At 38.0% G+C, this 10,828-nt stretch overlaps 2 protein-coding genes across 2 annotated transcripts; one reads left to right on the top strand and one right to left on the bottom strand.

Annotated features, from left to right (window-relative positions):
* Positions 1-265: 265 nt before the first annotated feature.
* Positions 266-2,640, bottom strand: morn3 (MORN repeat containing 3). The gene is made up of 6 exons (XM_035990978.1): positions 2,382-2,640; positions 2,024-2,192; positions 1,739-1,896; positions 1,486-1,645; positions 1,192-1,376; positions 266-1,042 (listed from the first exon to the last, which is right to left on the bottom strand). Exons 2-6 carry the CDS (start codon positions 2,163-2,165, stop codon positions 935-937), a joined length of 753 nt encoding a protein of 250 aa, XP_035846871.1. The 5' UTR covers positions 2,166-2,192; positions 2,382-2,640; the 3' UTR covers positions 266-934.
* Positions 2,641-2,734: 94 nt separating this feature from the next.
* tmem120b (transmembrane protein 120B) lies at positions 2,735-10,525 on the top strand. The gene is made up of 12 exons (XM_031277786.2): positions 2,735-2,963; positions 4,419-4,537; positions 4,732-4,848; positions 4,933-4,992; positions 5,100-5,195; positions 5,289-5,378; positions 5,523-5,588; positions 5,738-5,799; positions 7,686-7,778; positions 8,043-8,107; positions 8,405-8,473; positions 8,879-10,525. Exons 1-12 carry the CDS (start codon positions 2,901-2,903, stop codon positions 8,993-8,995), a joined length of 1,017 nt encoding a protein of 338 aa, XP_031133646.1. The 5' UTR covers positions 2,735-2,900; the 3' UTR covers positions 8,996-10,525.
* The last annotated feature ends 303 nt before the right edge of the window (positions 10,526-10,828 follow it).

Below are 10,828 nucleotides of genomic sequence, written 5' to 3'. Positions count from 1 at the left end.
TTTTCACCTATCATCACTCTTATGCTGGATAACCAACTGAGCCAGCCCTATCTGATGGTGAATCTCATGAGGTTTTTAAAGAAATCCCACTCACATTTCAACATCTGTGGACTACTTGTCTACATTAGACATTACTGTTCCTCTGTGCTTCATTTTGTTGAGCCTAAGCACTCTACTTGTCTCACATGTCCTGAATTAGCACGTTGCTTTCATCATTTACTCAGAATATCCATGGAGTGCTTTTCAATCAAGCTGTTTATTCACATTTATTTTAACCAGGGTTTTAATCTCAACAATTTAGAGAAATTGATCAATATTTATGTTTATGAGTTAAAAGTCTGTATTGGAAGAGGTAGAAGTTCTGAAGTGAAAGTTAAGGTAGTGGGATGTTGATGGCATGGTGGAGAGGAGATCCTTTCATCTCAGGGTATGAGTATTGTCAGAGTGCAGCATTTAAAAAATACAGTAATGGCTAATATCTGATCAGTCCTTATAAGAGAAAATAAACGGATGTGTCATTTTGATATTGCCATATACTAGTATTACATTTATCACATAACCTTTGATTATGTGTGTACATTAGTATCAAGTCGGTCTAATGTAGTGAATTCAGTAACTAGGCATATCATTAGGTATTTTCTTAATGTATGTAGTCTAATGTTGTTTTAGTAACCCTAGAACTGAGCTGATCTATTATATGTAATTAGAGTTAACAGCAAGCTTTTTATCATCGTGACAGTTACAGTGTTTAATCATCTGTGTTAGTAGTAAACTGGATTAACATGTTAAATTATATCGCTATTGTTTTCAACTCATTGGAAATATCAATAGATGTTTTTGGTTTGCACCACAGACACAAACAAACTATTTGGGTGCAAATATTTTTGACAAAACTGAACATGCTGAATGCCATCATTCCATGTATTTTCTTTTTTTATTCGTTGTCTGTTAGTGTGTTGTTGAGTGGAAACTTGCTGTTGATCCTCTCAAGGTAGGCTGACTGGGCTTCCCTTAATACCAACTGCATATCCACCAGGTGTAGCTTGAGAAAAAAAAGATACATTCATATTTTAATCCACAATAATGCATTGTAAAAGTGCTTTGTTGTCCATGATTATTTGATTGTGTCACATAAGTGATGACAGACCACTTGTAAACGCTGCAAGAGTAGCCAGAGTAAAAATGTTATACCGGTGGAATTGGATACTTTGTCGGTGTCGGTGCTTCATTCCTCCAAAAGTCAGACAGGGTCCCACATTTTGGTACTCCATCCACCCAAAAGCCTTCATAAAGCTGGCCTTTGTCAGAATAGTAGAACTTTCCATTTCCGTTCTTCTTGCCATCTCGCCAGGCGCCTTCATACCAATTTCCATTTGCTTGGACACAAGTTGGAAAGTCAAATTTTAAAATCCACCATCTTGTCCCATTAAACTATTATCTATTTTAGATTTTTTTTGTTATGTGTGTATAGAAAAGTGCTCTTACCAAATCGGATGATGCCCTGTCCGTGATTCTTATCCTTCAGCCACTCTCCCTCGTAGATATCTCCACTCTCATAGTACATCCTTCCCCAGCCACTTCGATGGTCCTCACTCCACTCCCCCTCATAAACGGCTGAGTTATTGTAGAAGTACATTCCATACTCCTAAAGAGATCGAAAACAATGCAAAATATATCACAGAGTGTACATATATGTTACAGTGTGCATGACATGTATAAAAGTATATCAAATACATACATGCTTCTTTCCATTTTTCCATCCACCACAGTACTTCCTTGCATACTCCTTTGTTTCTGGAAGCAGCACACTGTAGGTACCATATCCATCACGTTTTCCAAATTTCCACTCTCCATTATAAATGGAACCAGACTTCTTCCAAACCTGAGTTCCCTTTCCTTGAAAAAAATAAAAAGGTAAACATTTAGCTATAGTACTGTAGCCAAAGTACGTTATGCTTCATAAACAGGCGTTCACAAACGTCTCTGTATAGTTTAGTGGAAGTTCACATGAAAAGTATCTCACCGTGCTTTTTGTTGTCCTGCCACTCTCCAGTGTATTCATTTCCATTGACAGAGAAAACTGTGTGCCTTAGTCCACATTTCTGGGACTTAACCAGCAATGTTGACAATGGCTGATTTTTTTTAGATGTTTTAAAATATGGCATGGTCAGGCGTAGCTTGATGAAAACCCTATAACATAAATAACATGTTACACCCATGGATGTATTGGTTACACCCTTGAAGCTATACAGGTTAGACTATTAACAATGGAGGAAAGGAGAACAACTCTACATTGTCCTTCTTTCAATGCAGGAGGTCAGTTAACACTGGCCAAATTAGAATGGCAAACACTCATTCAAAGAAAAGAAACGTTACTTACCTTAGGGATGTGTCCAAGCGGATGACTTACTTAAACTCAATCCGCTTGTAAACTCAGGCTATGTAGCTAGCTAACGTTACCGAATAAATTAAGAAAACATGTTAGACAGCTGAGCTAGCAGTAAACTTTACTAGCCGGTGTCTTACCGACACAGTCGAGCATTCGCTGTATCCTAGCAACAGCACTGTGTACTGTAGTTGGTGTAGTGTTAATTAAATTGAAAGTAAATTTAAAGTTATAGTCTAATGTGTCGAGGAGGCCCAACTAATGCCTACATCGTTTTTAATTCTTTTGTTATTTTTTTTATTTTATTTTATTATAGTGTCTTCAGGTTCAACCATATGGGTTCAACCAATGGTTCCAACAACTGTGTCGTTTGTCGATGTGCGCATGCTCCATGCAGCCGAGTTAAAAAAGCTTAGAGTGGACAGCCAGACAAGAGAGTGTGAGGAGATACTCTAGCTACTCGGGTGAAAGCTTGTGAAGTCGTCCTCCTCGCTACATCAGCTACTGTACCATAATGTCCAAACCAAAGTTTCAGACGGAGTGGGAGGAAATTGACGAGGAATATCAACAATTACAGGTGACAGACAACATTAAAACGAGTCAGGTACATTATGTATGGTACATTACTGGCTGTAGCGTGTCGTGGATGGCATTGACAGCCGATAACGTTACTCTCGTGGCTACGTTAGTTGGATGGCTCTTTCCTATTCGTCATTCATTCTCAGCTCAGCCGTGGCCGCGGCTTTGAGTCAATAACTGTGCTGTTGGTAGCGATATCTAAGGGATGGGATATGTTTTACTGGATGATCATTAGCTTTGACTTTACTGTAACATCTGTGTTTTACAGCCGCTAACGTTAGCAGCCGGCTTGCTGCTAGTGTGAAAGGCGGCTAATGAGCAGCTATGACGTTAGTAACTTAGCTAGCTAGCTAACCACAGTAGTATTGTGCGATTTATTAATGTTAAATGATTGCTACCAAAGTTACTCAGACGTCGTAAAGGCAACTTAACGCTGTTGCTTTGCTTGAGTAAATCATGTTGTCTTGAATGCATCATCATTCATCATTACCACGCTAGCTCACGTTCGCTAGCTAACGTGAAACATTATAATAAGTCAGTAATAGGAAAGAATACAATACAGCTCACTTTGAGGTATTATATAGTATAATGTGGTCTGTGGTTAGCTACGTGGCACGACCACCCCTCTCCTCATGTCGGTTACGTTATCAGACGTGGACCTATGATGCCATCAAAATGTAAAATCTGGAGCTGCTCCGTAGGGAAAGATGATGAAGGTGACTGTCAGAGTGATCGGGGATTTTCTTAAATGAAGGTTACATGTTCTGGCGAATAACAAATGTAAAATTTTCACCTGCAGATAAACCGTATCCCATCCATAGTCAGTTTCTTCCTTTCAGATTGTATATTTGTACATCTGTGCATCGAGTCCTAACTCTAGGGTCTGTGGGTTTGAAGAGGCTTGGTGATTAACACACTGTTGATTGGCCTGTGGTAAACTTTTAGAATACATCCCTATATTTGGCTATGTGTATGTTAACAGCATTGGTATCTGAAAACTAGCATGTGATATACATAGAAACATCAAGTTGTAGTGTGATTAGCTGTCAAGTTTGCTTTTCATCTCTGAAAGGTTAGGATATCTTACTCTTATTACATTTCTCAGTGTCCAGTTTTGTAGCGAGTATTATGATACAGTACATTTGAACAGCACTCCCCAAAACACATTTTCAAGCAGGCCTACAATGACAAAACACCTTTGTTTGGGCCACTTCTCCCATTTCTGTGATGAAATGAAACTTTGATTGTGGAAGTATTTTAACAAAGATTAACCTTCTATGGTCTTGGGTTCTTAAAAGTTCCACATTACATGATTCCAAAAATACTACATTTGTAAAAAAAAAAAAATAAATAATGTCCTGTCGTGGATGTGTAGGGAGGGGGTTCATCAGAATATACATTTTTGTCCTTACAAATTTTCTCCACTCACTTTGTGTGTTTGTCTGATAACTAGGAAACTCACAAAATATACAGACAGAAACTTGAGGAGCTCACCAATCTTCAGACAACATGCAGCAGCGCCATCAGTAAACAGAGAAAATGCCTGAAAGACCTCAGGCGCAGCTTGACCAAGTAAGTATTCTCTGATCAGGATGGAAAACTAGCTTATACTACAGTCGGTACACTTGTTTATCATTTTATTTGTGGCAAAGCCTGTTTAAAAGACAATTGATTCCCTGGTTTTGTGGAAGTCTTAAAAAAAGTGATCTTTCCATTTATTGTGCTTTTGTTTGTGGACATTACCTCATTTTGTCTTCTCTCCACAGGTGTTCACAAACATGTGACAAGAAAGAATTAGAACTAATAAAAGACATCAAAACACAAATTAAAGATAAAGAAAATGTGTTCTTTGATATGGAAGCATATTTGCCAAAGAAAAACGGGTCAGTACTTTTTCATGTTTCATTACAAACAATGAGTTTTAATTATTGTCTTTTGTTTATGAGGTTTCTTGTGTGTTTTTTCAGGCTGTACCTAAATTTGGTCCTGGGCAATGTGAACGTAACGCTTCTTAGCAACCAGGCCAAGTAGGTGAAGTTGTCAGCCTTAAGGACAGTGTGAAAAGTATGGTTTGGTATCTGGAGTTGTGTATGTTTCATCTTCTTTTTTTTTTTACCTCCATTTATTCATATAGATTTGCCTACAAAGATGAATATGAGAAGTTCAAGCTTTACATGACAATAATCCTGATGTTTGGAGCAATAACCTGCCTATTCTTTCTCAACTGTCGGTGAGATCACTTTTTCCCCCTCAATCATTATTGTCGTTGAATTATTAAAAGTCATAGAGTGGCTCATTATTTTATTTTCTCTATTTTGTTTAGAGTCACTGATGAAATCTTCAACTTTCTGCTGGTGTGGTACTACTGCACATTGACCATAAGGGAAAGCATCCTCATGAGCAATGGCTCCAGGTGTGTTGTGATGTTACTGCTATTTGTTGAAACTGTAAAGTAAAACCACAAGAGCAATTGTTCTATGATAGGAGTTGAGATAGAGATTTGAATTTCTGGGGGAATACAATTGTAAATCTCTTCCTATTCTCTTCTAATATTTAGGATCAAAGGTTGGTGGGTGTCTCACCATTATGTATCCACCTTTCTGTCAGGAGTGATGCTCACCTGGTCAGTTTTTGTCTTTGGTTTCTTTAGTGTTACATTGTTTCAGCCGTCATCATTTTCAACTTTTGTACAAACACGGTCAGGTTAGCGACTGTTAAGACAATAAGGGCTACAGTTGCTTGGTTTAGTTTTAACCTTGTGTCTTTTCACAGGCCAGAGGGGCCCATGTATCAGATGTTCAGAAGCCAGTTCCTCGCTTTCTCCATCTACCAGAGTAAGACTTTAATCTGTTCACTGGACTTGGAACAAAATGTGTGTTTGTTACATTGCTGTGTATGTACAGTATGGTGTTTTAAGATGTCATAATGTTGTTTGGGTCATAACCAGAAACATCTTTTGTTGATTTCAGATTAGGGTTTGAGGTAATTTTATCAAATCTGCATCCAGTTTTGAATCTGCTCATTGAATCTATTTGGGTTGTCTGTTTGGTGGGACCATTTCTCAGTATTTTCTCGCCATTGTGCTAGGCCTACCAAACATGAGTTGGTTCATCCTCATAAAGCAGCAGTAACTTCTTCCTTTGGTTGTTTGGTAGTGGTCGGTAGTTAAAACAGGGAACATGTAGTCCCTCCTTTTGTTGTGAGTACCTTGTAGCAAACATTGCATATCACATGTTTTTTCGTTGACTTTGGTCTAGTGTAGCCACACTTTGGGACATTTAAAGGCACTCTGTCATGTGCTGCCAATCAGTATGACCACATCAGTTGCAGACACCAGCAGTGGGAGATAAAGGAGAATTGTTGTTACAGATGCATTTTTGTTTTCTGATACATACTGTATTTGCTATTTAGCCAAATTAATACCTGAATGTAGGGCTGCAATTTTTTTTTTTCTTCTGATTAAACTGACAATTATTTTCTTGATCTATAAAATGTCAGAAAATAGTGAAACATGTCTGTTATAATTTCAAGTCTTCAAAGTGTCCAAAAGCCAAAGATATTCAGTTTACAGTGACTGAAACAATTATTTGATTATCAAAATAGTTGCTGAAGAACTTTCTGTCGATCATCTAAGTGTCTGACTGATCGTTTAAGTTCTACCTGAATGATTTGTATGCTGTTCTTTGCTAATATAAAAAAGAGGCGATAAGAGAATTAACTCTTAGTTTTAGGTTTTTCATCTGTATTGTTATACCAAAATCAAAACGGATGACAGAACCCAAATCTAAACCAAATATCTAATAACATATACTGTTTATGCTAGAATTCAAAACTCCACTTAGACTGTGCTCTTGCTTCAGATGCTGTCAATCTGTCACCCTACGGTATGATAGTAGACCAAGGCAAGAGCAGGTCAAGGATAACCTGCAGCACCATGTGTGTTACACAACAGTGAAATGTTGAAACCAGCATGTAGTTGCTGGACATCTCAGTGTGATTAAAAACATGTTTAGAGGAGGCGAACACAACCTTCCTCTTACTAATAGCTGACATTGAATTGATTTAATTTCAGTAGACCTAATTAGACATAAGAATCTTGATGTATGAATATCTTATTAAGGACATGAATAAATTTTAAGCATGAGTCGTACTATACTGTCGATCAGAGAGGTTGGGTGGAAATACTTGACCGCGAGCCTGCTGATAATGGTTGCCTTTATAATACAACAGTTCTTCTGTGAACATTTCTTCTCAGAATACAGAAGTGAAGTCTATTCACACACACTGGTGGTTACAAGCATTGCGTAGTATATCACATGTAGACTCCTGATGTGATAACTAATGTTGGGGCTCTCTGGTTGGGGTTTTGGGTCATGAGTCAAATGTTTAAACAGACCGATGTTCATTTACAAAAAAAAAAAGCTTCAACTAACAAATGCAGCTTAAACTGAGACGATGTGGCTCTTTTTTGTTTTAAGGACATAATGACCCAATTTCAGTGTGCAAAACTTCACATTACAGCCTGCTGTTGATTTTTTTGTTTTTGTTTTATTCCATTTTATGAGTTGATAAGCTAATGCTAGTCCTAAAAAGTAGTTTTCCTTTCCAGTACTGAGATATGGATCAGATCATGGTAACGTAATTGTTCATCACATTACAGTGTTGGGTGGGCTGTAATCTTTTCTTTTTTTTTTTTTTTTTCAATCCATTTGTCATCCAGGCTTTGTTCAGTTCCTGCAGTATTACTACCAGAGTGGCTGCTTATACAGGCTGCGAGCTTTGGGAGAGAGAAATCAGCTGGACCTCACAGTGGGTGAGTTGTAAGCTATTTTTGGCAGTAGTCATTTCAATCGTTTGAACTTTTGAGCCATCTGCAACACCATGTCTGGAAGAAATAGGGTAAAGGTGAGAGGAGACAGTTGTTAACATCAATGGCTGCCAAGCAGATGTCGGCGTAATTTGAGTACTTCCGTCAATTTGCTTGTCAAACCATATCTAACTGACTGCAGCGACCATTTGTGTAGTATTCTGTGTCATGTTGTCCCAAGGTCACTGTTACAGTTTTGTGTCTCCACAGAGGGATTTCAGTCCTGGATGTGGAGAGGCCTCACTTTTCTTTTACCATTCCTCTTTTTTGGCCATGTGAGTCAAAACCTTTCTTCGTCTCTTTTCTACTTTTGTTTAATATCAAATTACAGCTTTATCGCCTCATTCCAAATATTTTAAAATCAGGAGGACATTGCACTTGGCAATGTATTTTACACCAGCATTCATTGTTTGATCTGCATTAAGTGCATAAACGGAGATTTATTATTTTTAAGAGCATTTTTGAGAGACTGTATCAACTGAGGAGAAGGATGTGGATCAAAGCGAAATTTGCTTGTGCATCGAGCGTGTGCGGCAACGTTATGAAAGATAATGCCTCCTCTTCCTTTGCAGTTTTGGCAGCTCTACAACTCGGTGACCCTATTTCGTTTGGGAGGACGTGAGGACTGTAAGGAGTGGCAGGTAAGGATCACACTGGCCGATCCATTGCTTAAATGGTTAAAAGGAAAAGGTTTGACAGGTTTCTTTTTTAAACTAATTTGTGTTTCTGTATCTAAGCAGTGTACACACAAGCACATTTGAGGCCATATTCAGGCCAGGGTTGGTAATATGAGTTTGGCAAGTCCAAAGATGGGCAGGGAACATTTGTCAGCATCCGACATGTGCCGCACACGTGCTTAACTCGATTTCTTGGTTGAAATGGCCTGTGATAAAGTCTGGTGTAGTGTTTGAAAGAATGCTATCCCTACCTATGTAACATGTCCAACCCCTTAAACATTTCAAATTCCAGAAGTAGATAGTTAAAAAAAAAATGGCATTACATGACTCGTCTTGCAATAAAACCACTTTTTTTCCTTGTTCTTCCAGGTATTTATGCTGGCACTGACATTTCTCGTCCTATTCCTGGGAAATTTTCTCACTACCGTAAAAGTCGTCCATCAAAAGGTTCAGAAAAAACAGGAAAAGGTGCAAAAAAATGACTGAGACGAAAACTCAGATTCATACAAATGGCCAGTAATTTTAAAGCAACACGCACAATCGCTTGATAGACTGACCCACGCTACAGGCCGGGAGAAGACAAAGCTGAAACCACTGTTTCTCTCAGGCTTTGATGGCAGCAGTGTCCAGCCAAAGTATCTGGCCAACAGGCTTCTGCTTTCAAATGACTTGTCGTCGATGTTGCTGCACAGTCGGTCTCAACACAGTGTTGTTCACCTGATAGATGGAACAGTTTGTCGCTATATTCTGTACATAAAAAGTGAGAGGGAAGAATGTGTTTTTATTTGGGTATTTGTGTCAGCGCATGAATCTGTCGGAGAGCCTTTTGTTCAAATCATATGCAACTAAAAGAGGGCAGGTAGCATCGATCAACAGAACAGAATATAGTTTGCCTTTAAAGACATAACGTCTGTCATGTTCTTGATACTTCTGTGAAGTAGCGCTGGGCCAACTGTCTCTGGCTTGAACAAAATTGGACGTGTTCAACTTGGCACTGCGCTTCATTTCTTGAATTATCTAACTTTTTATGTGTAGTTCTTAACTCCTCCTGTTGTGCTATTTCACTGCTAACCAGTATTTTTTTTACTAAGACTTGTAGGTCGACAACTTTAACAAAACATAAACCTGATACTTGACTGTCCTTTTTCTGAGTCAGTTGTGGCTCTGTTTTTTTGCTGTTTTCCTAGTTCCTCAAAAAAAAGTAAGGACTACAAGGGAAGGCTACACTGTTTCTCCCTTCAGGCAGTGGTCACAAAAGCCATAACTTTTTTTTTAATGATCTAATGCTTAAACTTGGTTCGGTCACATGAACACAGACATAACAATTTGTACTGTCCTCAAAGGATTAAAGGGGGGTTTCATGGGAACTCGGCCCTAACGTTTACACTTTTATGTTCTCATTATCATGTTTCAATAATGATCTAACTCTTCCTTCAAGCCTATTAAACATTGTATCACAAAGTCATGCACAGAGATGTATCATTACTGTGCTGAAACAACATGCTGGTAGTTCCCCCTTGTTATGTGATGTTGCAGAAATGTGTTATGACCAAATGCTGCTATTAGCGCTGGTACTGTAAGACTAAGGTACAGAATTATGATTAAAAATGTGCTGGATTATTGTTTTTTTAATTCCAATAAACGTACTAAATAAAATATTTGTATGAATTAACTTACGGCCAAACCTAGAGCTTTTGCTCTAGTTCACTGTAGTGTCGTGTGGTTCCTGTTTCATGCTTGTTAAGTAGGGTCTTTTTGTTTTGTTTTTTCAGAAATGTCTGGTCTGTAATGCCTGGTTCTCCCTCCAGCCTGTAACAGCAAAAAAAAAAAAAAAAAAGTCTTTTTATTTAGAAAGATTTAAGGATGGTAGTGTTGTTTTTGTCATTTCCCAGAAAGCAATCATGCTGAAGAGAATCCCAATATTTATGTATCACTTTTATTGAGGGAACATTAAAGCACGTTGAGTTACTGACCAAAGTGTTACATTTGATGCGAGAGAGCTGCCAGAATGCACACTTTTTTTGGATTTCTTCATTTTTATGATGTAGCTAATGTGAAACAATGTTTTCATCATTCATTTCAAGACTAACTTGTGCCTGAGATCAGTAACAAGACAGTTAACAATTTCTCAATCTGTGTACATTGTTGTAAAAAACATTAATTAAACACCTAATTAAATTGTTTTGCTATTTCTGTGTTTCTTGTGCAATGAGATAAAAAGTAATTGAATGTATTTCAGTGTTCCTTCAACTTACTGTGTGGGAATTGTGGAAATACCTAAACTGTGCAGCCATAGCAGGCAGTCAGTATTTCCAACAC

This window comes from Sander lucioperca, chromosome 1 (assembly GCF_008315115.2).
Source record: "Sander lucioperca isolate FBNREF2018 chromosome 1, SLUC_FBN_1.2, whole genome shotgun sequence".
NCBI classification, from domain to species: Eukaryota; Metazoa; Chordata; class Actinopteri; order Perciformes; family Percidae; genus Sander; species Sander lucioperca.
Note: the sequence above shows the minus strand (reverse complement) of the source record. Positions and strands in the feature narration are given on the sequence as shown.